General features: G+C 36.4%; 1 protein-coding gene across 1 annotated transcript in view; it reads right to left on the reverse strand.

Moving 5' to 3' along the window:
* The window catches only part of TEX11 (testis expressed 11), a 230554-nt gene that overhangs the window by 167676 nt on the left and 36817 nt on the right, over positions 1–26061 (reverse strand). The window contains exons 9-11 of the mRNA XM_030304808.1: positions 7540–7594; positions 4031–4126; positions 2021–2102 (exon numbers count right to left, since the gene is read on the reverse strand). Coding sequence (XP_030160668.1) covers positions 2021–2102; positions 4031–4126; positions 7540–7594 — 233 coding nt within the window. The remainder of the gene's footprint in view (positions 1–2020; positions 2103–4030; positions 4127–7539; positions 7595–26061) is intronic.

Raw genomic sequence — 26061 nt, forward strand, 5'->3', positions numbered from 1 at the left:
TCTCTCTCTCTCTCTCTCTCCCCCTCTCAAAAATAAATACACATTAAAAAAATTATTGTGGTTCAGTCAGTTGAGCATCCGACATCAGCTCAGGTCATGATCTCATGTTCGTGAGTTCGAGCTCCACGTTGGGCTCTGTGCGGACAGCTCAGAGCCTACAGCCTACTTCAGATTCTTTGTCTCCCTCTCTTTCTGTCTTCTCCTGCTCGTGCTCTGCCTCTCTCTCTCTCAAAAATAAACATTAAAAAATTTCATAAAAATATAAAGTAGGTGACTCCAAAAATCTCTCTGGTCTCCCTATATTGTATTGGTTTCAGTAAACCTATTCCTCTAATTGGTTAGTTTATTTGTTTACTCTCCGACTACAAAACAAGTGGAGTTGTCCTCCTGGTTCCTAACATTTTTCAGCCTGTGTATACTGAGATGATACCATTACCTAGAGATACAGAATCCTCTATATATTTCAGCCTGAGGTCTCTTATTGATTAGCTAAAATTTTAGAGGGCACAGAAAGTTTCAGAAACTAAATTAGCACTAAATTTAGAGCTACTACTAAATTTGATTATTGTCCTATTTATCACAAATTGTTATTGTTGGGGCGCCTGGGATGATCTAACAGTTCATGAGTTTGAGCCCCGTATCTGGCTCTCTGCTGATAGCTTCAGATTCTCTGTCCCCTTCCGTCTCTCCTGCTCCCCTGCTCCTGCTCTCTGTCTCTCTCAAAAAATAAACATTAAGGGGCGCCTGGGTGGGTCGGTCGGTTAAGCGTCCAACTTCAGCCAGGTCACGATCTCGCGGTCCGTGAGTTCGAGCCCCGCGTCGGGCTCTGTGCTGACAGCTCAGAGCCTGGAGCCTGTTTCAGATTCTGTGTCTCCCTCTCTCTCTGCTCCTCCCCTGTTCATGCTCTGTCTCTCTCTCTCTCTCTTTCTCTCAAAAATCAATATTTAACGTTTTATTTATTTTTGAGACAGAGAGAGACAGAGCATGAACAGGGGAGGAGCAGAGAGAGAGGGAGACACAGAATCTGAAACAGGCTCCAGGCTCTGAGCTGTCAGCACAGAGCCCGACGCGGGGCTCGAACTCACGGACCGCGAGATCGTGACCTGGCTGAAGTTGGACGCTTAACCGACCGACCCACCCAGGCGCCCCAAAAAAAATTTTTTTAAATAAACATTAAAAAAATTTCAAATTGTTATTGTTTAATGGATAATCAGTTATTATTATACTAGAATATACTTTAATATAGTAAAAATAATGCAGCTCTATAATGCAACTATATTTTTATATAAAATTAAAGCATGTACACATTAAAAATATTTAGAGTCAATTATTTTATGACTAAACATAGTTGAAACACTATTAAGTGGTCAGTGTGCATAGAGAGACTTTTGGTAGTAGTAACAGCAATAATAGCTACAATAATATGTAACATGTTTTGCACACTCTGCACCAGGTATGGTGCGAAATGCTTTATATACATTTTCTCATTGGATTCTCAAACTAACTAATCAGGTAGACATTATTATTATATCTCTTTGAAGATGAAGAAACTGAAGCACAGAAAAATTCAGTGACTTGCCAAATGACACACAGATGTATATCAGGATGTTTACCCTGTGAGGTGTAAATTTTAGTCCCTTAAGAATTTTGAAAAATAAATAGCAATGTTTATACAAGTGATTATAAAAAGCACAGCACTACAAAGGCTTTTTCTATCCAAAGTTAATCTTTTTTCATTGTGGTAAACAACTTCAGAAGGGTTGGGCAGCTGCAATTTTTGCTAAGCTAAAAAAAATTGGTAATTCTTATTCAGCTTTTTTCACTACCTAGTATATTTGTAACTATTCCCTTTTCCTTCTCTTTTTCTTCCTGGCTAACAATCTTCTCCCTTTCCTATGTGACCAATTTCCTTCTCAGTCACCGTCAAATTGCACCTATTATTAGCATACTATAAACGATCTGATATTCAACAAATTGGTTATGATATTCCAAAATTGTGTGTTCTTCACACAGATGATACCTTCATGGAGTTCTTCATTGGCTGTTTCACTCTTCAAGAGGATTTTCATCTTTAGGAAAATCCCAGCTGGATTTAAATGTTCCTATTTTAAACAGAGAAATCACAATGACATTAAAACTGTAGAATGTAAAAGACAGTTTTCAAATAATTGCCTGTTTTGTTCAATCATAGCAGAATAACTCATGATCAAAGAAAATCAAAATTATAAAAGATCAGATCACAAAATCCAGTTTATCCCTGAGGATATTTTCTGATATTTTATTCAATCTAAATGAAATAATACAAGGGAAAAAAAACACATTTGATTGAGTGGCAAGTATTTAATGGTAGGTCAATAAACTGTATAAATATAAGGCTGTATTCTTATCCTTGTAAGCAAAATTCAATGTCAATTATATTTGCTTTCTTTTGAGATTTTAATAACAATTAAGGTCCTTTGGAAACATGGTTGAATGAAATGAAAATATACTGTCTTCCCTGCAGGACATGCTTGTCAGATTTACTATTAATAACAACGTACTCTCAACAGTTTTTCCAAATCCTTGTTAGCTGGTTCTACGCCATCTGTGGGTTTCTTGCCTAGTTCCACTTTTGCCTGACAGAACACATCTTTACACAGCTGGCTAAAATTAAAAGTGCAGTCTAGGCCCACAGAAGAGAAACTTTCTCTCTACAAAGCCAATCAGCTTCTACATGAACATTGTACTCAGTTCTAAACACAGCAAATAATTATAGCAATTCATGTGTGAGATGCCTTAAGAATGGAAAGTTAGGGAAAGTATTCACTGGTATTAAAAGGGTTTGCAAATATAGATGACATAAATACAAATAATAAGGTGAGGTTGCAAATTTTAATTTATTGCATTACTTCATTTCCTAAAAGATACGTTGAAATAGGTCTTGGATTAAATTCCCTTTTACCTTCAGAGATGTACATGTCTTCCAAATCTTGGCAGGATCTGTTTTTCTTCAGTCTACTACACTCACACAAGTTGACATTCTGGTTTTCTCTTTGATTTCATTAACAAACAATTCCAGAGAATGGACAACACTTTGCATTCATTGTATAATCATAGATTCACTTGTATAACATTTGCACTATAGTGTCTATCCTTGTTTCCTGAAATTAAACTTTCAGAAATCATAACTACCTGTTAAATCCATCAGCTTTCTCCCTACAATATTCTTTTCTTTTCTGTAACTTTTCTCACTGGTGTTTCTCACTCGATTTCACGCATTCCCCAACCCACCTCCCTTCTGGCAATCACCCGGAAAAAAAAAAATGTAGGGCTCTTAATATGAGAGAAGCATTTTTGTTTTACCTGGTATCATCTGTGAATTGTCACTAAGTCAAGGCAATTTAATTATATATTATTTTTTACTAAATATAAAAGATACCACCAAGGGGCACCTGGGGGCACCTGGGTGGCTCAGTTCATTAAACATACGACTTTGGCTCAGGTCATGATCTCTCACAGTTTGTGGGTCCAAGCCCCACGTTGAGCTCTGTGCTGACAGCTTGGAGCCTAGAGCCCACTTTGGATTCTGTGTCTCCCTCTTTCTCTGCCCCTCCCTGGCTCACATATACTCTCTTTCTTTCTCTCAAAAATAGACATTAAAAAATACCACCATTTTCTTTTTTACTTCTAATTTTCCATTATAATGCAATCTGTATATCATAAAAAAATAAAGAGCAGGGTGCCTGGTGGCTCAGTCAGTTAAGCGTCCCATTTTGGCTCAGGGCATGATCTCCGGGTTCATGGGTTCGAGCCCTGTGTCAGGCTGCTTTGGATTCTGTGTCTCCTTCTCTCTATATCCCCTACCCTGTTCGTGTTCTGTCTCTGTCTCTCAAAAATAAATTAAAATGTTAAAAAATTTTTTTAAAAATAAAGAGCAAATAAATTAAAAAAGCAGGAATACTGAAGCAAATGGCTAAACTAGATTTCAAAATGTGAATCAAAGCTTTAAAAATTCATTAAGTTAATATGCAAAACTAAAAACCTTTCATACCTTGTTTGCTAGGTTTACAGCATGGAGAGCCTTATCACAATATTCTCTGTCATTCCAATCCAAATAAGCAGTGGCTAGTAACCGAAGAACTTTAGCCTAGAATTAAAAATAGAAAAAGCACTCGGTCGAGGGTTAAATTGCAATACAACAGCTGCCTAGCACTTACAAAGTGACAGGCATCTTCTCAAACTTAAGTCATTGTTATGAAATAGCATTTCCTTAGGTAACCACATAGTCTTGGGTTACGTCTCATCATTATGCTGCCCACATCAAATACTGTAAGAATTTTATAACAGCTTATTTCAATTTAATACAATTGTGTTAATATAATGATTTTCCTAACAGTGTTTTAGCACTGAAGTACTTTATTATTCTCACTTTAAAAATAAAGGAAACTAAAGCACAGCAATATTCAATTTAATCATCTTCCCACCTATTGTATAGGTAGCACTGCATTAGGCCTTCATCAAAAGAGATAAATAGAAAGACACAATCCTTCTCTCAAATACTTTACAGCCTACTTGAGATTAACCAATTGGACCAAGAGCACACATGCACACATACCTTCATTTTAATAGTGACTCATATACTTTCCTGTAAAGAAGACCTCTCCTAACTCAGCTAAGTTTTAAAATTAATAATGTATTCCTGAATAAGTCAGTTTCTCCAACTAGGTTTACATTGATAAGGGGAATAACTCTAGCCAGCATTGATATATTTAACTACAGACTTAGATTTTGAAAGAAGGAGCTCTATTTCACTAAAGAATCTGCCTCTAAATATAATGAGGATGTTGGGACCAGGCAAAGATAATCTTAACATATTAGAGCTCTGTAAATCTAGAGAAATGGTACTTAGTGTGTCCTATTTCTGAGTTTTTAAATTCAAAAAGATGGATCAATAAGATGTACACAATGTACTTAATATTATTATTATTATTATTATTATTATGGAACAACTCTCAACTTATAAACTCCCCAGAGCTTTTGTAGAGTAAATATGGCATCTCTAAGAAAACCTGTAACTATTTCATAATACTAAAAGAGTCAAATAATCAGAAAGATGTAATAAAATGAATGAATCTCAAAACCATTATGTAAGGAAAAGAAGCCATACATAAAACAGTAGATACTATATGATTCCATTTATACAAAGTTCAAGAAAAAACAAAAATAATCGACAGCCACAGAAGCCAGAATAGTGGTTTTATCTTGGGGCTATAAATGGCTATTAACCAGAAAGGGCCAAGGGAACTTTTGAGAGTCATGGAAATTTCTGTATCTTGATCTGTATGGTAGTTACAAGACTATCTAGACATGTTAAAATTCATCAGGCTGTACACTTAAGATTTGTACAATTAAAAAAAAGATTTGTACAATTTAGTATATATAAACTATACTTCAATAAAGTGCTGCTAGCATGAAAGAAAAACTACTTCATAATCTATTTCATGATCTTACCTCTCCATACTTCACCATATGAATATGACATTTCAATCATGCTTAACTACTGTAGTCTTCCATCCCTAATCCCTCCTCCAGACATCATCTCATCTTGGTCCCTTGCCTGGTATTCTCTTCTTTCTCCATTTTCACTGTATGGACCCCATCTACTTTTCATGGCCTTCTTACCAGAAAGCTTCTTCAACTGCTCTGGCAACCCTGATATTTCCCTTTACTGTACCACACAGTTTATCACTTATTTTTCCCAATTGTTTCATTTATGCTAGTTTTTAAAATCTATTTTTGAAACTTTAACTGAAGTATACAATACATACAAAAAAGTTCAAAAATCTCAACAGTACAGCTCTGAATTTTCACTAAGTTAGCACGTGTATGATAACAACATAGAAATCAAGAAACATAACATTAACAGCAACAGGTTCACCTCAAGACTCTCTTTGACATGATTTCCAAACAAGAGTAACCAATTACTTGTTTTCCAGTACCATGTACACTTTAGCTCTACTTGCTTTTGGCATTTACATTTATGGAATCATACAGTATGTACTACTTTATAAATTGCTCTGTTTATTCAACATTGTATGTGAGAATATATCATTGCAATTATTGTAGCTCATTTATTCTCATTCCTATATAATATTCCATGTTACACTATAACAATTCTTTTATTATTTTAATTGTGCTAAAATACACATAAAATTGACTATCTTAACCATTTTTTAAGTGTATGGTTCAGTAGTATCAAATATATTCACACTGTTGTTCAACTATTACCATCACATACCTCCAAAACTCTTAATATTGCAAAATTGAAACTCCGTATCCATTAAACAATAGGTTCCCATGTTCTCCTCCCTCCAAACTCCTTCAACCACCATTTTACTTTATGTCTCTATGAATTTGACTACATCAAGATACTTAAATGGAATCATACAATATTTTTCTTTTTGTGATTGGTTTATTTCACTTAGAATATTGTCCTCAAGGGGCACCTGGTCTGGCTCAGTCAGTTAAGCATCCGACTCTTTTATTTAAATATAATTTATTGTCAAATTGGTTCCCACACAACACCCAGTGCTCATCCCAACAAGCGCCCTCCTCAATGCCCATCACCCACTTTCCCCTCTCCCCCACCCCCCATCAACCCTCAGTTTGTTCTCTGTATTTAAGAGTCTCTTATGGTTCGCCTCCCTCCCTCTCTGTAACTTTTTTTTAGCATCCGACTCTTGATTTCAGCTCAGGTTACAATCCCAGGGTCTTGGGATCGAGCCCCGTGTCAGGCTCTATGCTGACCTTGCAGCCTGGTTGGGATTCTCTCTCTTCCTTTCTCTTTGCTCCTCCCCTGCTCATACTTTTTCTCTCTCTCTCTCAAAATAAATAAACATTAACAAAAATAATTCTGTCCTCAAGGTTCATCTATGTTGTAGCATATGTCAGAATTTCCTTCCTTTTTGAGGCTGAATAATATTCCATTATATTCATTTCTATTAGTTGTACCCTTCAAACAGAAGCTTTTTAAGGGTAGAAGTCATGTTTCACACTTCTCTTTTAGTCCCCAACTATCGCATTGCTAGATACACATAGGTATTCAGTTATATTTTGATTGATATACCGTAATGATAAGAAGGAAAGATGAATATTCAAACAAAATTCCATTTTGCTATGGTATATATTTTAAATTACTTTTACATCAGATTTACTTACCTAATCATATTTTACTTGATTAAATATTAAAATACCAAGCACATTCTATATGGGTAGTTAGGGGAAAATCTATATTTTTAACATGCAATAATAAAATCTAAAATTTACATACCTAAACACTGTTCCAAGTGTTTACATATATTAACTCATGGGTATAAGAATCTACCATACAGGTAAGATTCTATTAGTATGTAATTTTATAGACACTAATGTACTAAGATATTAATGATGTGCCCAAAGGATAATCTACTCAAAAAGGGGTGATAGACTATTATAATTAGTAACAATAACATAAAATGTATTTCTTCAACCTACTTCTGCAATATTTAACGTGATCCTTACCAGCATTTCTGGCCCAATAGTATTCTTATCCATCTTCCCAATATCATAGCTTTGGCTATCATTAAAAAAAGGGAAAAAAATACATGTTCATTTCAAATTATATTTTTAAGATTATGTATCACTAAGAAGACATGGTATAATTAGACTGTATTCCAACTTTTCTATTTCGCACTACAATATATTATTAGCCAATTAATATAGGAATATCAATTATATAAAGCAATTCTTTCAAGCTGTAAAAAAAAACACAATTTCCTCAGGATGTATAGCCAATAAATCAATACCATATTATTGTTCTTTTCCATATTGTTCCTATATAGATGTCCTACATATATAGTATTTTGCTGCATTAAACTAGTTCACTTGTGTACATAAGCTCTTATTCAATGAGCACATTTTAAAGTCTAAGAAATACGAATACATTTTTAAAATAAAACAAATACAGGAGTTTTCACAGAAACAAATGCTTTAGCAATATTTATTAAGCTTCACAACACCCTTGTGAGGCACTATTAGTTCCATTTTGCAGCTGAATGGACCAATTTAGCAGTTAAGTGATTTCTAATATTTCCTAGATTGGTACTGAAAATGAGAGTGAAGGGTTAGGGAGTAGTGAAATTTGATTTCCAGTCTATGCTTTAATTAGCAAACCATATTATCTATGGGACATTCCAATAATCACAAATAATACATTAATATGAGCCTCAGGTTTTAAAACCTAAAACTTAAAAAGCAAAACAAAGATTATTCACCATAAAATTGGTATTCCAAGGAAGGATGTCAGTAAAATTTTGGTGAGCTGAACTAAATTGAAGACATTACTTTGAAATACTCCCTTTAAAAAACTCTAAAAGACTCAAAATTACCAAACTGAGTTTTCAGATCACTAACAAGAATACAACATGAGCCTAGTTATTCTAAGCTCTATCTCAAAGAATGGTCTCCTTTGGTATATTAAACCTACTTCCAGTTTTTAAAATAACCAATGAGGACAAAACTTCTGCAATGGTGGTATAAGGAGCTCTTGGACCCTCTCCCCAGTGAAACAACAATTTGCCTGGAAAAATCAATTAAAAAAACAACCAGTTAAAGTCTCTGGGAATTTTCCTAAGGGCATATGGCAAATGGAAAAACATTTCTTTAAAACAACAACAACTAAATCTCAGTAAGAACAGTGAGAGTCTGTGTCATTTGAGTCACAATCTGCTTCTATCCACACCAGCTCCCTGTGATGAAAACTACTCCAGATGGGTGCTGTCAAGAAGGTAGTAATTCCCTTTCCCTCCAGCTCCTAGACTCCTAGGCTATGGTTTCACCTAGGAGGGGCAGACTGCTAGCCTGTCTTATCCTCTCCAGGCCTGTGCTGTGGAAGTGCTATTCTGGTCAGGCACAATTAGAGGACAGGATCTTCCCTTACCCACCCAGTTTTCACTCTCAGGGTAAGGACTCTTACCCTAGGTGTGACAGGTCAAGAATACTGATACCCTGATCACCTTCAACCAGACTCATTAAGCAGAGGTTCTATGCCAGGAGGGCATGCTAAGAAGATCAGCGGTTACCAATCTCCCCAACATCCACTCTGTGGATGCTACCAAAAGAAGCAAGCCATGCTCCCCCTACCAACTCCAGTGGTGTGGCACACAGGTTCTGCCCAGGGGAAGAAACAGGCAATAAAGAAAAAAGAGTTCAGCATCTATGCTTGAGAGGACTGACTTATTTGGAATGAAGCAAAAAGTTCCTGCCTGAGGACACTGTCAAAAACAAGGGAAATTTTGGTAGTGAGCAATTTAAGAGGGGGTTGGTAGCTCTGTGGTAATAGTAGCAACAAGTGAAATAGCAGACCAGAAAGATTTTTAACAGAGAGAACAGGGGAAAAGGATAGCCAAGAAGAATAATGTGGGAGGTCACACTCATCCCTGGGGATACAGAAGGCTATGCATATGCTCTAGCTGCACCCCCTCAGGAGCAACCAGAAGGATATGTGAGGCAGACTAGAAAGCATTCCTCAAGGCACACACATATACATCAGCAAAAAGCCCTAAGCCTGGGACGCCTGGGTGGCTCAGTCGGTTAAGCATCCTCTTGATCTCAGCTCAGGTCTTGATCTCAGGATCATGCTTACGTACAAGCCTTACAGTTGGGCCCCACACTGGGAGTGGAGCCTACTTAAAAAAACAAAACAACCCTGGGCCTGAGTGGCTCAAGTGACTTAAGTAGAACCTCTTACCAAATGCAGAAAATTTAACTACTCTGATCCAAGGTAATGGTAAGGAAGCTAAACTTAAAAATCAAATCACACTTCCAGTTTTCAGTTCCACATGTAAGGAACTTGGAAGTCACTACTTCATCCTAACAAGTAAAAAGCTGTAAAGACTAAAAAATCAACAACTCTTCTTGGATCCCTAAGAGAGGGGAGGACAAAGGGCAAACCACTGGCCCCCACATTGGAGAGATGGACTGGCAAATACAAGGAACTGTGGCTTACCACAGGAAGGACTCACCAGTGGAAACTGCCAAGGGAACCAGTGCTGAGGCAGGAAACTGTGAACTATAATTGACAGATTGCTGGAGGTTCATTGTGAACAAGTCTGAGAACTTAAAACTCCAGGAAAACATAGTCTTAGGGGGATACAGACAATATTGTCAGATTTACCTCTAGGAGCTCAAGATTCCCACAGTAAATATCAAAGAAAATCCTCTTGGGCTCTGTCAGGAATTGATGATAAGGAACCAATCTGTTCTTAACAAGGCCTGCCTTCAAGGGAAACTAACTAGTGTCTAACTTCCTGGGGTATTATCAGAGACTAACTGACCTGGGGAAGAGAAACACTCAACTCTAGACTACTCTAGCCAGGCTATACTACCTAGGAGTGAAAAAAAAAAACTGGTAAATATTTGTGAAGTTCACAGTTCAGAGGCATACACTCACCAAAAGACTAAGAACTAAACACAGGACTATAGAACTCTTACCCTCCCCAACACCTAACCACCATGTTAGTAGAGACCTATTTACAGGGGTGCCTGGGTGGCTCAGTCGGTTGAGCATCTGACTTCGGCTCAGGTCATGATCTCATCAGTTGATGAGTTTGAGCCCCAAGTCGGGCTCTGTGCTGACAGCTCAAAGCCTGGAGCCTGCTTCAGATTCTATGTCTCCCTCTCTCTCTGCCCCACCCCTGCTCATGCTGGCTCTCTTTGTCTCAAAAATAAACATTTAAAAAAAGACCTATTTACAGCAGTTCCTTTTACCCAGTACAACATGTCAAGTTATCAAGAAAAAATCACAAGGAATACCAAAAGGCAAAAAGAAACACAATTTGAAGAGACAGAGAAAGCACTGGAACCAGTTATGGCAAGGATATTAGAATTAACAGTCCAGAAATTTAAAAATTTTTTTTTCAACGTTTATTTATTTTTGGGACAGAGAGAGACAGAGCATGAACGGGGGAGGGGCAGAGAGAGAGGGAGACACAGAATCGGAAGCAGGCTCCAGGCTCTGAGCCATCAGCCCAGAGCCCGATGCGGGGCTCGAACTCACGGACCGCGAGATCGTGACCTGGCTGAAGTCGGACACTTAACCGACTGCGCCACCCAGGCGCCCCAGTCCAGAAATTTAAAATAAGACAGATGGGCAATGTAAGCAAAGAGATGGAAATTCTAAAAAAGAACCAAAAAGGATTGCTAGAACTAGAAATGACTGTAAATGACATGAAGAATGTCTTTGATGGGCTTTTTAATAAACTGGACATGGCTGAGGAAACAATCTATGAGTATCCTTGAAAACAAAAAAGCAAAGGGAAGAAAGACTGAAAAAAAAAACCAGAACAGAATATCCAAAAACTATGGCACACCTACAAAAGTTATAACGTAAGTATAATGGGAATACAAAAAGGAGTTAAAAGAGAAAAAGAAACAGGAGAAATATTTTGAAACAATAATGAATGAGAATTTCCCTAAATTAATGTCTGATATCAAACCACAGATCCAGGAATCTCAGAGAACACTAAGCAGTATAAACACCAAAAAAAAAAAAAATTACACCTAGGGATATCATTTTCAAATTACAGAAAATCAAAAATAAAGAAAAAAAATCTTTAAACAAGCTAGAAGAAAAAATACCTTATCTATAAAAGTACAAAAATAATAATTACACCCAACTTCTCAGAAACCATGCAAGCAAGAAGAGAATGCAGTGAAATATTTAAAGTGTTGAGAGAAAAATACCACCAACCTAGAATTCTGAACCCTAAGAAAATATCATTCAAAAGTAAATGAAAAATAAAGACTTTCTCAGATAAACAAAAACTGCGAGAATTTGTTGTCGGTAGACTAGCCTTATAAAGAATGTTAACAGAAGTTCTTTAGAAAGAAGGGAAATAATACAGGTCAGAAACTCGTATCTGTATAAAATAAGGAAGAGCATCAAAGAAGGAAGAAATTAAGGTAAAATAAAAACTTTTATTTTTCTTAATTTTTCTAACAGAAAACAATTTGAAATAATAGCAACAATATATTCAATTATGTATGCTTATTTATAAGCTATATATATGTATATGTATATATATATATGCTTAGAATAAAGTAAAATAAATGACAGCAATGATACAAATGGATGGGAAGGGGGAATTCTGAAGAATTCTTACAAAATACTGACACTACTCATGAAGTGGTATAGTGTTATCTGAAAGTGGACTTGGATTAATTGTAAATGTATATTGCAAACTCTGGGGAAGCCACTAAAAAAGTTAAAATAAAAAAGAAGTGGGGCGCCTGACTGGCTCAGTTGGTGGAGCATGCTTCTCTTGATCTCGAGATTGTGAGTTTGAGCCCATGCTGGGTATAGAGATTACTTAAAACTAAAATCTTTAAAAAAAAGTAGTATAACCTATATGCTAATGAGAGAAAGATGGAATCATAGAAAATACTCAACTAAAACCACAAATGACAGTAGGAAAAAAGCACAAAGGCAACAGACAACAGTAATGAATATTGTAGATATTAATCCAACAATATCATCATCACTTTGAATTTCAATGGTCTAAATATACCAATTAAAAGACAGACTGTCAAAGTGGATCAAAAAATATACCCCAACTCTGTGTTGTCTATAAGAAAACCACTTTAGGGGCGCCTGGGTGGCGCAGTCAGTTAAGCGTCCGACTTCAGCCAGGTCACGATCTCGCGGTCCGGGAGTTCGAGCCCCGCGTCGGGCTCTGGGCTGATGGCTCAGAGCCTGGAGCCTGTTTCCGATTCTGTGTCTCCCTCTCTCTCTGCCCCTCCCCCGTTCATGTTCTGTCTCTCTCTGTCCCAAAAATAAATAAACGTTGAAAAAAAAAATTAAAAAAAAAAAAAAAGAAAACCACTTTAAATATAAAGACACATAGAGATTAAAAGTAAACAGATAAAGAAAAAATATACCATGCTAAAATTATCCAAAGAAAGCAGGAGTAGGTATATTAATTTCAGCGAGCAGAGTTCTAAGTAAGGGAGGGGCGCCCGGGTGGCTCAGTTGGTTGAGCATCAGACTTCGGTTTGGGCCATGATCTCACTCTCCGCGAGTTCGAGTCCTGCATCAGGCTCTGTGCCAACAGCTTGGAGCCTGAAGCCTGCTTTGGATTCTGTGTCTCCCTCTCTCTCTCTCCACCTCCCCCGCTCGTGCTCTGTCTCTCTCTCTCAAAAACAAAATAAAAACATAAAAAATTAAAAACAAAACAAAGTAAGGGAAAGTATTAGGGATAAGGAAGGGCATAACATAATGATAAAAGGGTCAAAACTCCAGGAAGACATACAATTCTTAATGTGTTATGAGCCTAACAGAGCATCAAACTGTGTGAGGCAAAAACTGATAGAACAGCAAAGAAAAATAGATGAATTTACTATCATTGTTGAATATTTCAACACCACTCTGTCAGAAATAGAGCAGGCAAAAAAACAAACAGTAAGAACATAGTTGAACTCAACAACACCATCAATCAATTGGATATAACTGACATCTATAGACTACTACATCCAACGACAACAAAATACACATACTTACCAAACTCATATGGAACATTTACCAAGATAAACCACATTGTGGGCTATAACACAGACTTTAACAAATTTATAAGTATAGAAATCATATAATGTCTGCTCTCAGGCCACAATGGAATTAAACTAAAAGTAAATAATGGAAAGATAACTGAAAAATCCCAAAATATGTGGGGATTAAACAATACCCCTCTAAATAACACATGGGTCAAAGGAGAAATTTCAAAATAAGTTTAAAAATATTTTGTACTAAATGAAAATGAATACACTACTTATCAAAATGTGTGAGATGCAGCAAAAGCAGTGCTTAAAGAAAAAGTTATATCACTGAAAATATAGATTAGAAAAGAAGATCTAAAATCAATAATCTAAGTTTCCACCTTAAGTAACTACAAAAAGACAAGCAAATTAAATCCAAAGAAAGCAGAAGGGAAAAACTGAAAAGAATTAGAGCAGAAATCATAAAATTGAAAACAAGAAATCAACAGAGATTAATAGAGTAAAATCAATGAAACCAAAAGCTGGTATCTGAAATTATCAGTAAAACTGATAAGCCTCTAGCCAGGCTAAGAAAAAAAGAGAGGACACAAACTATTACTGTCATAAATGAGGGGCGCCTGGCTGGCTCAGTTGGTAGAGCTTGTGACTCTTGATCATCAGGTTGTGAGTGGGATGTTGAGTGTGGCGATTACTTTTAAAAAATCGTAAAAAACAAACAAAAAAAAAAACCCCAAACCAAGAAAAAGGGGACATCACTACAGATACCATGAAAATTTTAAGGGTAATAAAGGAATACTATAAATAACTAAATAACTCTGTGCCCACAAATTTGATAACCTAGATTAAATGGACCAATTACTTGAAAGATATAAGCAGGGGAGTGTGGGTGGCTCAGCCTGTTAAAGGTCCAACTTCGGCTCAGGTCATGATCTTACAGTTCATGGGTTCAAGCCCCACATCGGGCTCTGCTGACAGTGCAGAGCCTGCTTCGAATTCTCTCTCTCTCCCTCTCTCTCTGCCCCTCCCCCACTTGTACTTTCTCATTCTCTCAAAATAAACTTTAACAATGTTTGAAAAAAAAGATACAAGCAGCCAAAACTCACACAAAAACAGTCTAAATAGGCCGTTATCTACCAAAGAAATTGAATAAAAACTTAACAATATCCCAAAACAGAAAGCACCAAGCTCAGATGTGCTCACTGGTAAATTCTACTAAACATTTAAGGAAGAAATTATACCAATTGTCTACAATCTCTTTATGACAGAAGCAGATGGAATACGGCCTAACTCATTCTATGAAGCCAGCATTACCCCAGTCAGACATTACAGGAAAACTATGACCCAATACATGTCATGAACACAGATGTAAAAATACTCAATAAAATATTAGCAAATCAAATCCAAAAAATAATTTTAAAAAATTATACACAACAACAAAGTGAAATTTATCTCAGGTATGCAAGGCTGGTTCAACATTCTAAGTCTATATGAAGTGGCAAAAGATGAGAATAGACAATACAATATTGCAGGACAGGACTGCAGCTACACAACTTTAAGGTTTATTATAAAGTTACAGCAATCAAGATAGTGCATTATTATGGTAATCAAGGAATTGGCTAAAGAAAATACAAATGGATTAGTAGAACAGAATAGAGAGCCCCCATAAATACCTTAAACTGATCTTTGGCAAAGGAGCAAAGGCAATACAATGGATCAAAGATAAAGATAGTCTCTTCAAACAAATGATGATGGAACAACTGAACATCAACATGCTCCCCCCACGAAAAAAGAATCCAGACACAGACCTTACATCTTTCACAAAAATTAACTCAAAAAGGATCATAGATCTAAATGAAAAGTGCAAAACTATAAAACTTCTAGAATATAGGATAAAACCTAGATGATGATCTTGAGTATTGTGATACCTTTTTAGATACAATACCAAGGAAACAATCCATGAAATAAATGACTGATAAGCTAGGTTTCATTAAAATTAAAAACTTCCTGGGGTCCCTGACTGGCTCAGTTGGTAGGGCATACAACTCTTTATCTTGGGGTTGTAAGTTCAAGCTCCATGTTGGGTATAGAGATTACTTAAAAATAAAATCTGTAAAAAAGTAAAAAATAAAAATAAAACTGCTTTGTGAAAGACAGTATCAAGAGAATTGGAAGATAAGCCGCAGATTCAGAGAAAATATTTGCAGAAGACACATATAATAAAGGACTGATATCTAAAATATACCAAAAAAAACCTTTTAAAACTCAACAGTAAAAAAAAATAAACTCAATTAAAACATGGTCCAAAGTTCCTAACAAATACCTCACCAAAAAAGATATACAGACAGCAAATAAGACTATTAAAAGATGTTCCACATCATATGTCATGAGGAAAATGTAAATTAAAACAATAATAAAATAAATGCCAGTACACACCTATCAGAATAGCCAAAGTCTAAAACACTGACAAGCACCTAATACTGGTGAGAATGTGGAGTAATAAAGCTCTCATACATTGCTGGTGGGAATACAAAATTATACAGCCACTGTAAGAGAGTTGGGTGGTTCCTTGCAAAACAAAATATATTCTTACCATAACCCAGCAATCACGGTCCTTGGTATTTGCCCAAAAGAACGGAAAACATATGATCATACAAAAGTCTGCACGTGGACGTTTATAGCAGCTTTATTCATAATTGACAAAATTTGGAAGCAACCACAATGTCCTACAGTAGGGAAATGGACAAATAAACTGTGGAACATGCAGACAATGGAATATTATATAGCACTAAAAATAAATGAGCTATTGAGACAAGAAAACACATGGAGGAAACACAAAACATTATTACAAAGTGAAAACAAAAAGCCAATCTGAAAATGATATACTATATGATTCCAACATTCCAGAAAAGGCAAAATTATCGGGACCAAAAAGATCAGTAGTTGATAGAGTTTAGGGAAAGGGGAGGGATGGACAGGCAGAGCACAGAGGATTTTTAGGGAAGTGAAACTATTCTGTATGATACTAAAATGTTGTAATGGTGGATATATGTCATTATACATTTGTCTAAACCTGTAGAATATACAAGAGTGAACCCTGAGGTAAACTATAGAGTTGGGGGATTACAATGTGTCAATGTAGGCTCATTCTTAGTAAAAAATGTACCATTCTGGTGAGTGATGTTGATTAGGGTTAGGCTATGAATGTGCAGGATCAGGGGGCATGTGGAAAATCTCTGTACCTACCTCTCAAATGTGCTGCAAACCTAAAACTTCTCTAAAACACGTCTTTATTCAAAAATCATATTGCACTCATATTTGAGGGTCTGGGAGGTTGTGCACATGCCCAAGACTGCCCTCTCAGGCATGATCAGAAAAATAACCTACTAGCTATTAGCCCCTGGCTGAATGGAGAGCAAAATAATAAACTCACTGAACTATGAAAACAACCTCTAAGTCAAATACACATCCAACAGGAAAGAGTGAATATCTAACTGGCTAAGGGACCTTACATACAACCTTTGACCAACAAGTGGCTTATGTGGCTGCAGAGGTGAAGCCTAGAAAACCACAGAAAGACAAAAACAAGGGGAAAAACTCTGAGCAGGAACATTATAGGTCACACACTGTGAGAAAAATAAACAGAATTACTCCAGTCAAATGACCAAATAAATAAATGAACAATAAAAAGAACAGTAAGTTCCAGAAAGGGGAGAAATTGGTATGCAGACTTGCTGCCAGATATTATCCAAAATATCTAGTTTTCGGGGCGCCTGGGTGGCGCAGTCAGTTAAGCGTCTGACTTCAGCCAGGTCACGATCTCCCGGTCCGTGAGTTCGCGCCCTGCGTCGGGCTCTGGGCTGATGGCTCAGAGCCTGGAGCCTGTTTCCGTTTCTGTGTCTCCCTCTCTCTCTGCCCCTCACCCGTTCATGCTCTGTCTCTCTCTGTCCCAAAAATAAATAAACATTGAAAAAAAATTTTTTTAAAAATCTAGTTTTCAACAAAATATTACAATACGTGCAATAAAACAGTAAAGTGTGACTTATACAGAGGATAAAGAGAAGGCAACAGAAACTGCCTTTGAGAGGTCCCAGATATTGCACTTCAATACTTCAAAGCTGCCATTATAAACATATAGTTCTTTAAAGAACTATAGGAAACCATATTTAAAATATTAAAGGAAGGCATGATAACAATGATGCAAACAGAGAATAAGAGTACAACAATTAAGGGGCGCCTGGGTGGCCCAGTCAGTGAAGCGTCCGACTATGGCTCAGGTCATAATCTCACGGTTCATGGGTTTGAGCCCCACATTGGGCTCTGTGCTGACAGTTCAGAGCCTGAAGCCTACTTCAGATTCTGTGTCTCCCTCTCTCTCTCTGCCCCTCCCCTACTCAAGTTCTCTCAAAATAAATAAACATTTAAAAAAATTAAAAATAAGAGTATAACAATTAAATGACAGGAATTATAAAAGAACTGGGTAGAAATTCTGAAGTTGAAAAGTAAAATAACCGAAATGGAAAATGCACTAGAGAGGCTCAAAAATAGATTTGAGCAGGCAATAAAAAAGAATATATAAACTTGAAGATAGATTGATAGTGATTTTACAAATCTGAAGAACAAACAGGGAAAAAGAGTGGAAAAAAAGAATAGAGCTTCAAAGACATGTGAGACATCATTCAGTATAACATATGCATGAGAGTACTAGAAGGAGAAAAGCAAGAGAAAGGAATAGAAAATATATTCAAGGAAATAATGGTTGAAAACTTCCCAAATTTGATGGAAAACAATAATCTACACATCCAAGAAGTTTAATGGACTCCAAGGAGGATCACACATAAACAAATCCATGCCCAGACACATCATGGTCCAGTTACTGAAAGTAAACATAAAGAGAAAATCTTGAAAGCAGTTAGAGAAAAATGACTCATCATTTAAAAGGAAATAATAAGATTAAAAGCTGGCTCCTTATCACAAATTATCAGTGCCAGAAAGCAGGGATGACGCATTCAAAGTTCTTAAAGAGAAAAAACTGTCAACTAAGAATCCTATATCTAGAGACACTATTTTTCAAAAGAAGACTAAATACATTCCCAGATAAACAAAAACTGAAAGAATTTCTTGCTAGCTGATCTGCCTTACAAGAAATACAAAAGGACATTCTTCAGGCTGAAAGCAAATGACCCCAGAAAATAATGTGAATTCATATGAAGAAAAGTGTTAGCAATTATTTGAATAATTATAAAAGACAATATGACTACATATTTCTTATTTCCTCCCTTATTTAGAAAGCAGCTACATAAATATCTATAAAATTTTATTGTTGGGGCATTATGTATTTAATATATTTTTACTATGACAACACAAAGAAATGAGTGGGAATAAAGATATAAGTAGGGTAAGGAAATAAGACCAAATGTTAACTTAAATCTACAGGAATAAATGAAGAAAACCAAAACTGATGAGAAGGCTAATTATATGAAGCAATAATTATAACCATGTATTGTTGAGTGTTTAAATATATGTAGGCACATGTACAATGAGCATAGCAAAAAAAGAGAAAAGGGAATCAAGTCAATATAGAAGTAAAACTTCTGTAATTTACTGAAAGTTAATATAAATCTGAAGTAGCTTCTAATAAATTAAGATGTATAATTGTAAGCCCAAGAACAACCATAAAGAAAATGAAGAATATATAATTTTAAAAATTATTTAACAATTTATTTTTTTAACGTTTATTTATTTTTGAGACAGAGAGAGACAGAGCATGAACGGGGGAGGGGCAGAGAGAGGGAGACACAGAACCGGAAGCAGGCTCCAGGCTCTGAGCCATCAGCCCAGAGCTCGACGCGGGGCTCAAACTCACGGAAGGTGAGATCGTGACCTGAGCTGAAGTCGGAGGCTTCACCGACTGAGCCACCCAGGCGCCCCTATTTAACAATTTAAAATGGTATACTCTAAGATATCCATTTACAAGACCCAGCAATTCCACTCCTAGGTATATACACAAAAGAAGTGAAAGCAGGGACTTGAGCAGATACATATATACCAATGTTTACAGTATTATTATTCACAATAACAAAAAAGATGGAAATAACCCAAATTTCCATCACCTGGTGAATGGATAAACAAAACATGGTAAATCCATAAAACTGAATATTATTCACCCATAAAAAGAATGAAATACTGATACATGCTACTACATGGATGAACACTGAAAACATTATGCTAGTAAGCCAAACACAAAAGGACAAATAATGTATGACTGTATTCATGAGGACCCTAGAATATGCCAAGTCATAGATAGAAAGTAGAAAACGGGTTATTAGGGGTGAGCGGAAAGGGGAGTTACTGTTTAATGGGTACAGAATTTGTTTAGGATGATGAAAACATTCCAGAAGTAGACAGTGATAATGGTTACACAACACTGTGAGTGTACTTAATGCCACTGAATCGTACACTTAAAGATGATTAAAACAGCAGTAAACGTTATGTTATGCATATTTTACCACAATAAATTATTGGTAAAAGGGAGGGGCATGAAATTCTCATACATGCTACAACATGGATAAATCTTGAAAATATTCTCCTAGGGGGCACCTGGGCGACTCAGTCGGTTAAGCATCTGACTCTTGATTTCCGCGCAGGTCATGATCTCACAGTTTGTGAGTTCAAGCCCTGCATTGGGCTCTCTGCTGTCACCGCAAAGCCTGCTTCAGGTCCTCTCTCCCTTTCTCTCACTGCTCCTCCCCCCTTCAAAAATAAATAAACATTAAAAAAAAGAAAAATATTCTCCTAAGTGAAATAAGCCAGACACAAAAAGACAAATATTATATGATTCCACTTACATGAAATACCTAAGATAGGCAAATTCACAAAGACATAAAGTAGATTAAAGATTACTAGGGACTGGGGAAGGAGGAAGGTGGAGTTAACGTTAAAAAGTTGGAGTTTCTGGGGGCGCCTGGGTGGCTCAGTCGGTTAAGCGTCCAACTTCGGCTCAGGTCATGATCTCGCGGTCCATGAGTTCCAGCCCCGCGTCGGGCTCTGTGCTGACAGCTCAGAGCCTGGAGCCTGTTTCCGATTCTGTGTCTCCCTCTCTCTCTGGCCCTCCCCCGTTCATGCTCTGTCTCTCTCTGTCTCAAAAATAATTAAAAACGTTAAAAAAAATTTAAAAAAAAGTTAGAGTTTCTGGGGCGCCTGTGTGCCTCAATCAGTTAAGCGTCTGACTTCAGCTCAAGTCATGATCTTACGGCTTGTGGGTTCGAGCCCCGCATCGGGCTCTGTGCTGACAGCTCAGAGCCTGGAGTCTGCTTCGGATTCTGTGTCTCCCTCTCTCTCTGCCCCTCCCCCACTCACACTCTGTCTCTCTCGCAAAAATAAATAAACATTAAAAAATTTTTTTAAAAGTTAGAATTCTGTTTGGGGTGATGAAAAAATTTTTTGAAATAGATTGTAATGATGGTTGTACAACACCATGAATGTAATTAATGCAATTGTACATTTAAAATAATTAAAATAGCAGATTTTATGTTATATATATTCATTACCACAATAAAAAATAAATTCATTAAGTTTCAAAAGATATTCACTTAGGATAAAAAAAGTAGTAAAGGAGGAAAAGGGTATTTGAAATATGTAGTCATGGACATGTAGAAAACAAAAAGCAAAATATCAGCTATAAATCCAACAATAATGTCAACATTAGAAAGATGAATGGATTAAACAATAAAATCAAATGGCAGGGATTTCAGACTGAAGTTTTAAAAAATATCCAACTACATACTGTTGACAATAAACACACTTTAGATTCAAGGATACAAAGAGGTTGAAAGAAAAGGATGGAAAAAGATATACCACGTAAACAACCATAAGAGCACTAACTAGAGTGGCTATGCCAATATCAGACAAAATAGACTTTAAGACAAAAAACAAATATTACCAGAGATAGAGGGATATTTTATAATGATAAAAAAGCTAATCTATCAGGATAATAGAACAACTATAAACATATATAAGCTTAACAACACAGTCCCCAAAATACATAAAATGAAAGTTGACAAAACTGAATCAAGAGATACATAATTCAACAATGACAGCTGAGGATTTCAATACCCCACTTTTAATAACAGAAGTAGGCAGAGCATCAAAAAGGATAGAGAAGACCTGAACAACACTATATTACCTACTAACATAACAGACATCTATACCATACTCCACCCAATAGCAACAGATACACCTTCTTCTCAAGTGAGCACAGCACATTCTCCAGAATAAAATATATTAAAAAGCCTCAGATTTAACAGAATTGAAGTCATAGGAAGTATGTTCTCCACCTAAGTGAAATTAAATTAGAAATCAAGTAGATATGTGGAAATTAAACAACACACTCCTAAATAATCAATGAGTCACAAGAGAAATTAGAAAATACCTTGAGCTGAGTGAAAAGGCAAACAACATACCAAAACTTATAGGATGGAAAGCAATGGTTAGGGGAAATTTTATACCTATAATAATACTAAAAGAGAAGTAAGATCTCAACTTTCCATATTAGGAGAATGGAAAAGAAAGAGCAAACTAAATCTAAAACAAGCACAGAGAGGAAAAGTCATAAAGATTACAGGGGAAATTAAGTTAAATAACTGAAATACAATAGGAAAAAAACAATAGAACCAAAAGCTGATCCAACAAATTGACAAACATTTAGCTAGACTGACCAAAAAAAAGGAAAGACTCATATCAGTCAAAATCAGGAATCAAAGATGGAACATCATTACTGACCTTTGGAGAAAAACTATTCCTAAAAGACTGGAGATCTTGGGGCACCTGGGTGGCTCAGTCGGTTAAGTGTCCGACGTTGGCTCAGGTCATGATTCAACGGTCTGTGAGTTCGAGCCCCGTGTCAGACTCTGTGCTGACAGCTCAGAGCCTGGAGCCTGCTTCGGATTCTGTGTCTCCCTCTCTCTCTGACCCTCCCCCATTCATGCTCTGTCTCTCTCTGTCTCAAAAATAAACGTCAAAAAAAAAAAAAAAAAGACTGGAGATCTTGTGTCCCAGCTAGATGTCCCTGTATAAATCTCTCTAAATGTACATTTTCATATCTACACAAGATGAAATTGATCAATACCAGTCATTTTCAAACTGTAAGCAAGCTAATCATTTTTTTCAAACAAAATCTTACAAGGATATACTACTTTAAAAAATGATTAATGTCTAACTTCTCTAAAACAAGATGAGTCTCTTAGAGAATTGCAGCTAAGTCTCCTTTTCCTTTTAAAGGAGATTCTGAAGTTGTTCTGGTAGAACCAGAGAGCACCACAGAATATAGTTCCTAAATTACTGAACCAGATGATCTATGAAGATTCTTACAGCTGTTTAGTAAAGATTCTTACAGTGTTTAGTAAATTATCTTGTTAAAATTGCTGTTATACAATTCATTCTATTTCCACAAGATGGTGCTAATACATTCCAGTTACCATTAAAATAGGTCTTATATATGATCAACTTTATAGTTAATAATTTTATGATAGTCTATGATTATATAATACCTTTAACTTTTCAAAGTCCTATTATGTCACTTATGTCATCTTCATTACAAGCTTGTAACACAGATAATACTGTACCCATTTTTCAAATAAGGACATTGCAAGCACATTGTTAGGTGAATGACACAAAGTCACACAATTGATTAGTAACAGATTTTCTACTGCTAGCTCTGTGATCGTTCTTTAGATCACATTGCCTGACCATAAATAATACTGCTGGGGCACCTGGGCAGCTCAGTTAAGCATCTGACTTCAACTAAGGTCGTGAGTTCAAGCCCCATGTCAGGCTCTGTGCTGACAGCTTGAGCCTGGAGCCTGCTTCAGATTCTGTCTCCCTTTCTCTGCCCCTCCCCCACTCATGCTCTCTAGCTCTCTCTCTCTCAAGTATAAATAAACAGTAAAAATTTTTAAAAATACTAATAATACTGTCAAATTCTCAAGATTTTGGGCTGAGAGAAAAGGGAAAATAAAGGGATAAACATTAAGGAGCATTAACTGATACATGGCATCTGGGTGGCTCAATCAGTTGGCTGGCTGACTCAGTTTCCACTCAGGTCATGGTCCTGCAATTTATGGGTTCGAGCCCCACATTGGGCTCTGCACTGACAGTGTGAAGTCTGCTTGAGATTCTCTCTCTCCCTCTCTCTCTACCCCTCCCTACCTCTCTCTCTTTCTCTCTCAAAATAAGTAAGTAAACTTTAAAAAAACTGATACAAATTTTCGTTGGGCTCATATACTGAATCATTAATATTTGTGCATAAAATACATTTCTATTTCCTTTGCTCTTTCCTTATTAGAAGACCTCTGGTGGGGTGTGTGGCTGGCTCAGTCAGTAGAGCATGCAATGCATGATCTTGGGGTTGTAGGTTCAAGCCCCACATTGTGTATAAAGATTACTTAAAAATATAAAATCTTTAAAAAAAAAAACAGAAGACCTCTGGTAATATATATTCCTGTATAACCATAGTAAAGGCTAAGCACTGATAAATAAAAATATCTCATAAATACTTACCTTATTGTAAACATAATAGCTATTTTGAAACCCAACATGGAAATTTCTAACTAATCTAGTTCACTACCTCTAAGCACTATGAATTTAGAAAACAGTAGCATAATTTTTGCTAAATTATCCTCTTTTGATCCCATGAGAGATGCAAGAAGTTTTACAGAAGCAGGAGACACACATCCCATGCAGAGTAAAAACTATTCCTAACTAATAGGAAGCAACTCATATTAGCTACCAATTGAGTCAGGTTTTAGATTAGCTTTAGAGAAATTAAAAGTGGTGTTAGGGGGCACCTGGGTGGCTCAGTCGGTTGGCGTTCGACTTAGGCTCAGGTCATGATCTCGCGTATTTTGAGTTCAGGCCCCAGCCTGCTTTGGATTCTGTCTCCCCTCTCTCCGCCCCTCCCCTGCTTATGCTCTCTCTCTCTGTCTCTCAAAAAACAAACAAATGTTTAAAAAAAAATTTTTAAGTGGTGTTAGAAGAAGACCTCAAAAATTACTCCTCCTCTAACATACTGTCTACCTAATCCAGAAAGTCTAGCACACTAAGTCTAGGTTGTGGGGTTTTTTAAAAGAAAATATAAACTCTAGGGGCACCTAGGTAGCTCAGTTGATTAAGCATCCGATTCTTGGTTTTGGCTCAGGTCATTATCTCCCAGTTCATGGGTTCAAGTCCCACGTCACGTTCTGCACTTACAGCTGTGGAGCCTGCTTAGGATATTCTCTCTCTCTCTCTCTCTCTCTGCCCCTCCCCTGCTCGCTCTCTTTCTCTCTCTCTCAAAATAAATAAACATTAAAAAAAGAAAATATAAACTGTAATCACGGTCTCAGAAGAACACTGAAGAAATCACGCATGCTTTCTTTGGATTCTGAAGGGGAAAGGGCAGCACAGAGCTCTCGCACAAAGGGTTGAGAAATACTCTCAATTTAACCTACAAAGAACTCGTCAGGAATTTATAAGCAATCTCTGACCCATAGGTTAAAGAAATAGGGTCATTTATATTTCATTTATTAAGATCAACTAGATTATTTTTTATAGAACACCTTCAGGGCTTTATCCAATTCTCCATGATTTTGTTCAATTCAAATGTCTTCTGTCATCTTCTCAATCTATCTCACTGTCTCTAACAAGAGATCACCAAATCAGAATTGTCCCATGTATACTCTTTGGCTTGGTTTCATTCCATTAATTTTCCTTATTTACAGTCCATTTTGAAAAAACTCCTCAATTCCTTAAATCCTCCAAATGCATTTCAATGATTGTCATGTCTTCCTTGTCATTTAACATATTAAAAAACCTTTTAAAAACTATTTGTGGCACACCTTGGTGGCTCAGTTGGTTGAGCACTGGACTCTTGATTTCAGCTCAGGTCATGATCTCATGGTTTGTGAGTTCAAGCTCCACATCGGGATCTGTACTCAGCACAGAGCCCGCTTGGGAATTTTTCTCTCTCCCTCCCTCTCTCTCTGCCCTTCTCCCCACTAAAAATAAATGAATAAACATTTTTTAAAACTTTGAAAAATGTTAATATTGAACATTTATGAGTGTGGGATTACAAAGGACTTTTACTTAACCATATATTTTTGTAACATTTAAATTTTTATAATTAGCATATATAACTTCTTTAATCAGCAAAGAAATCTTATTTTATTTAATCAGCAAAGAAATTTTAAACATTCTTACTATATCCATGGGTATTACCCTTTCATTTTGACAGTTTTCCTCTATATTTAATTTGCCACAATTAGTAAATAGGTCTTCTTACAGCAAAAGGAAAAAAAAGTGAGCCTCCCAAGTGTTTCCCAACGAGTAGCTCCAAGTAACATAGTTGAATGATTTAGAAAAAAAACTACTAGACATAAAAGAAAAATTATCCATGATTAAGAATATGACTAAGGTAGAGGTTAGAGTGGGAGAGAGCCAAATCATAAGAGACTGTTAAAAACT

Source organism: Lynx canadensis, chromosome X, assembly GCF_007474595.2.
Source record: "Lynx canadensis isolate LIC74 chromosome X, mLynCan4.pri.v2, whole genome shotgun sequence".
NCBI classification, from domain to species: domain Eukaryota; kingdom Metazoa; phylum Chordata; class Mammalia; order Carnivora; family Felidae; genus Lynx; species Lynx canadensis.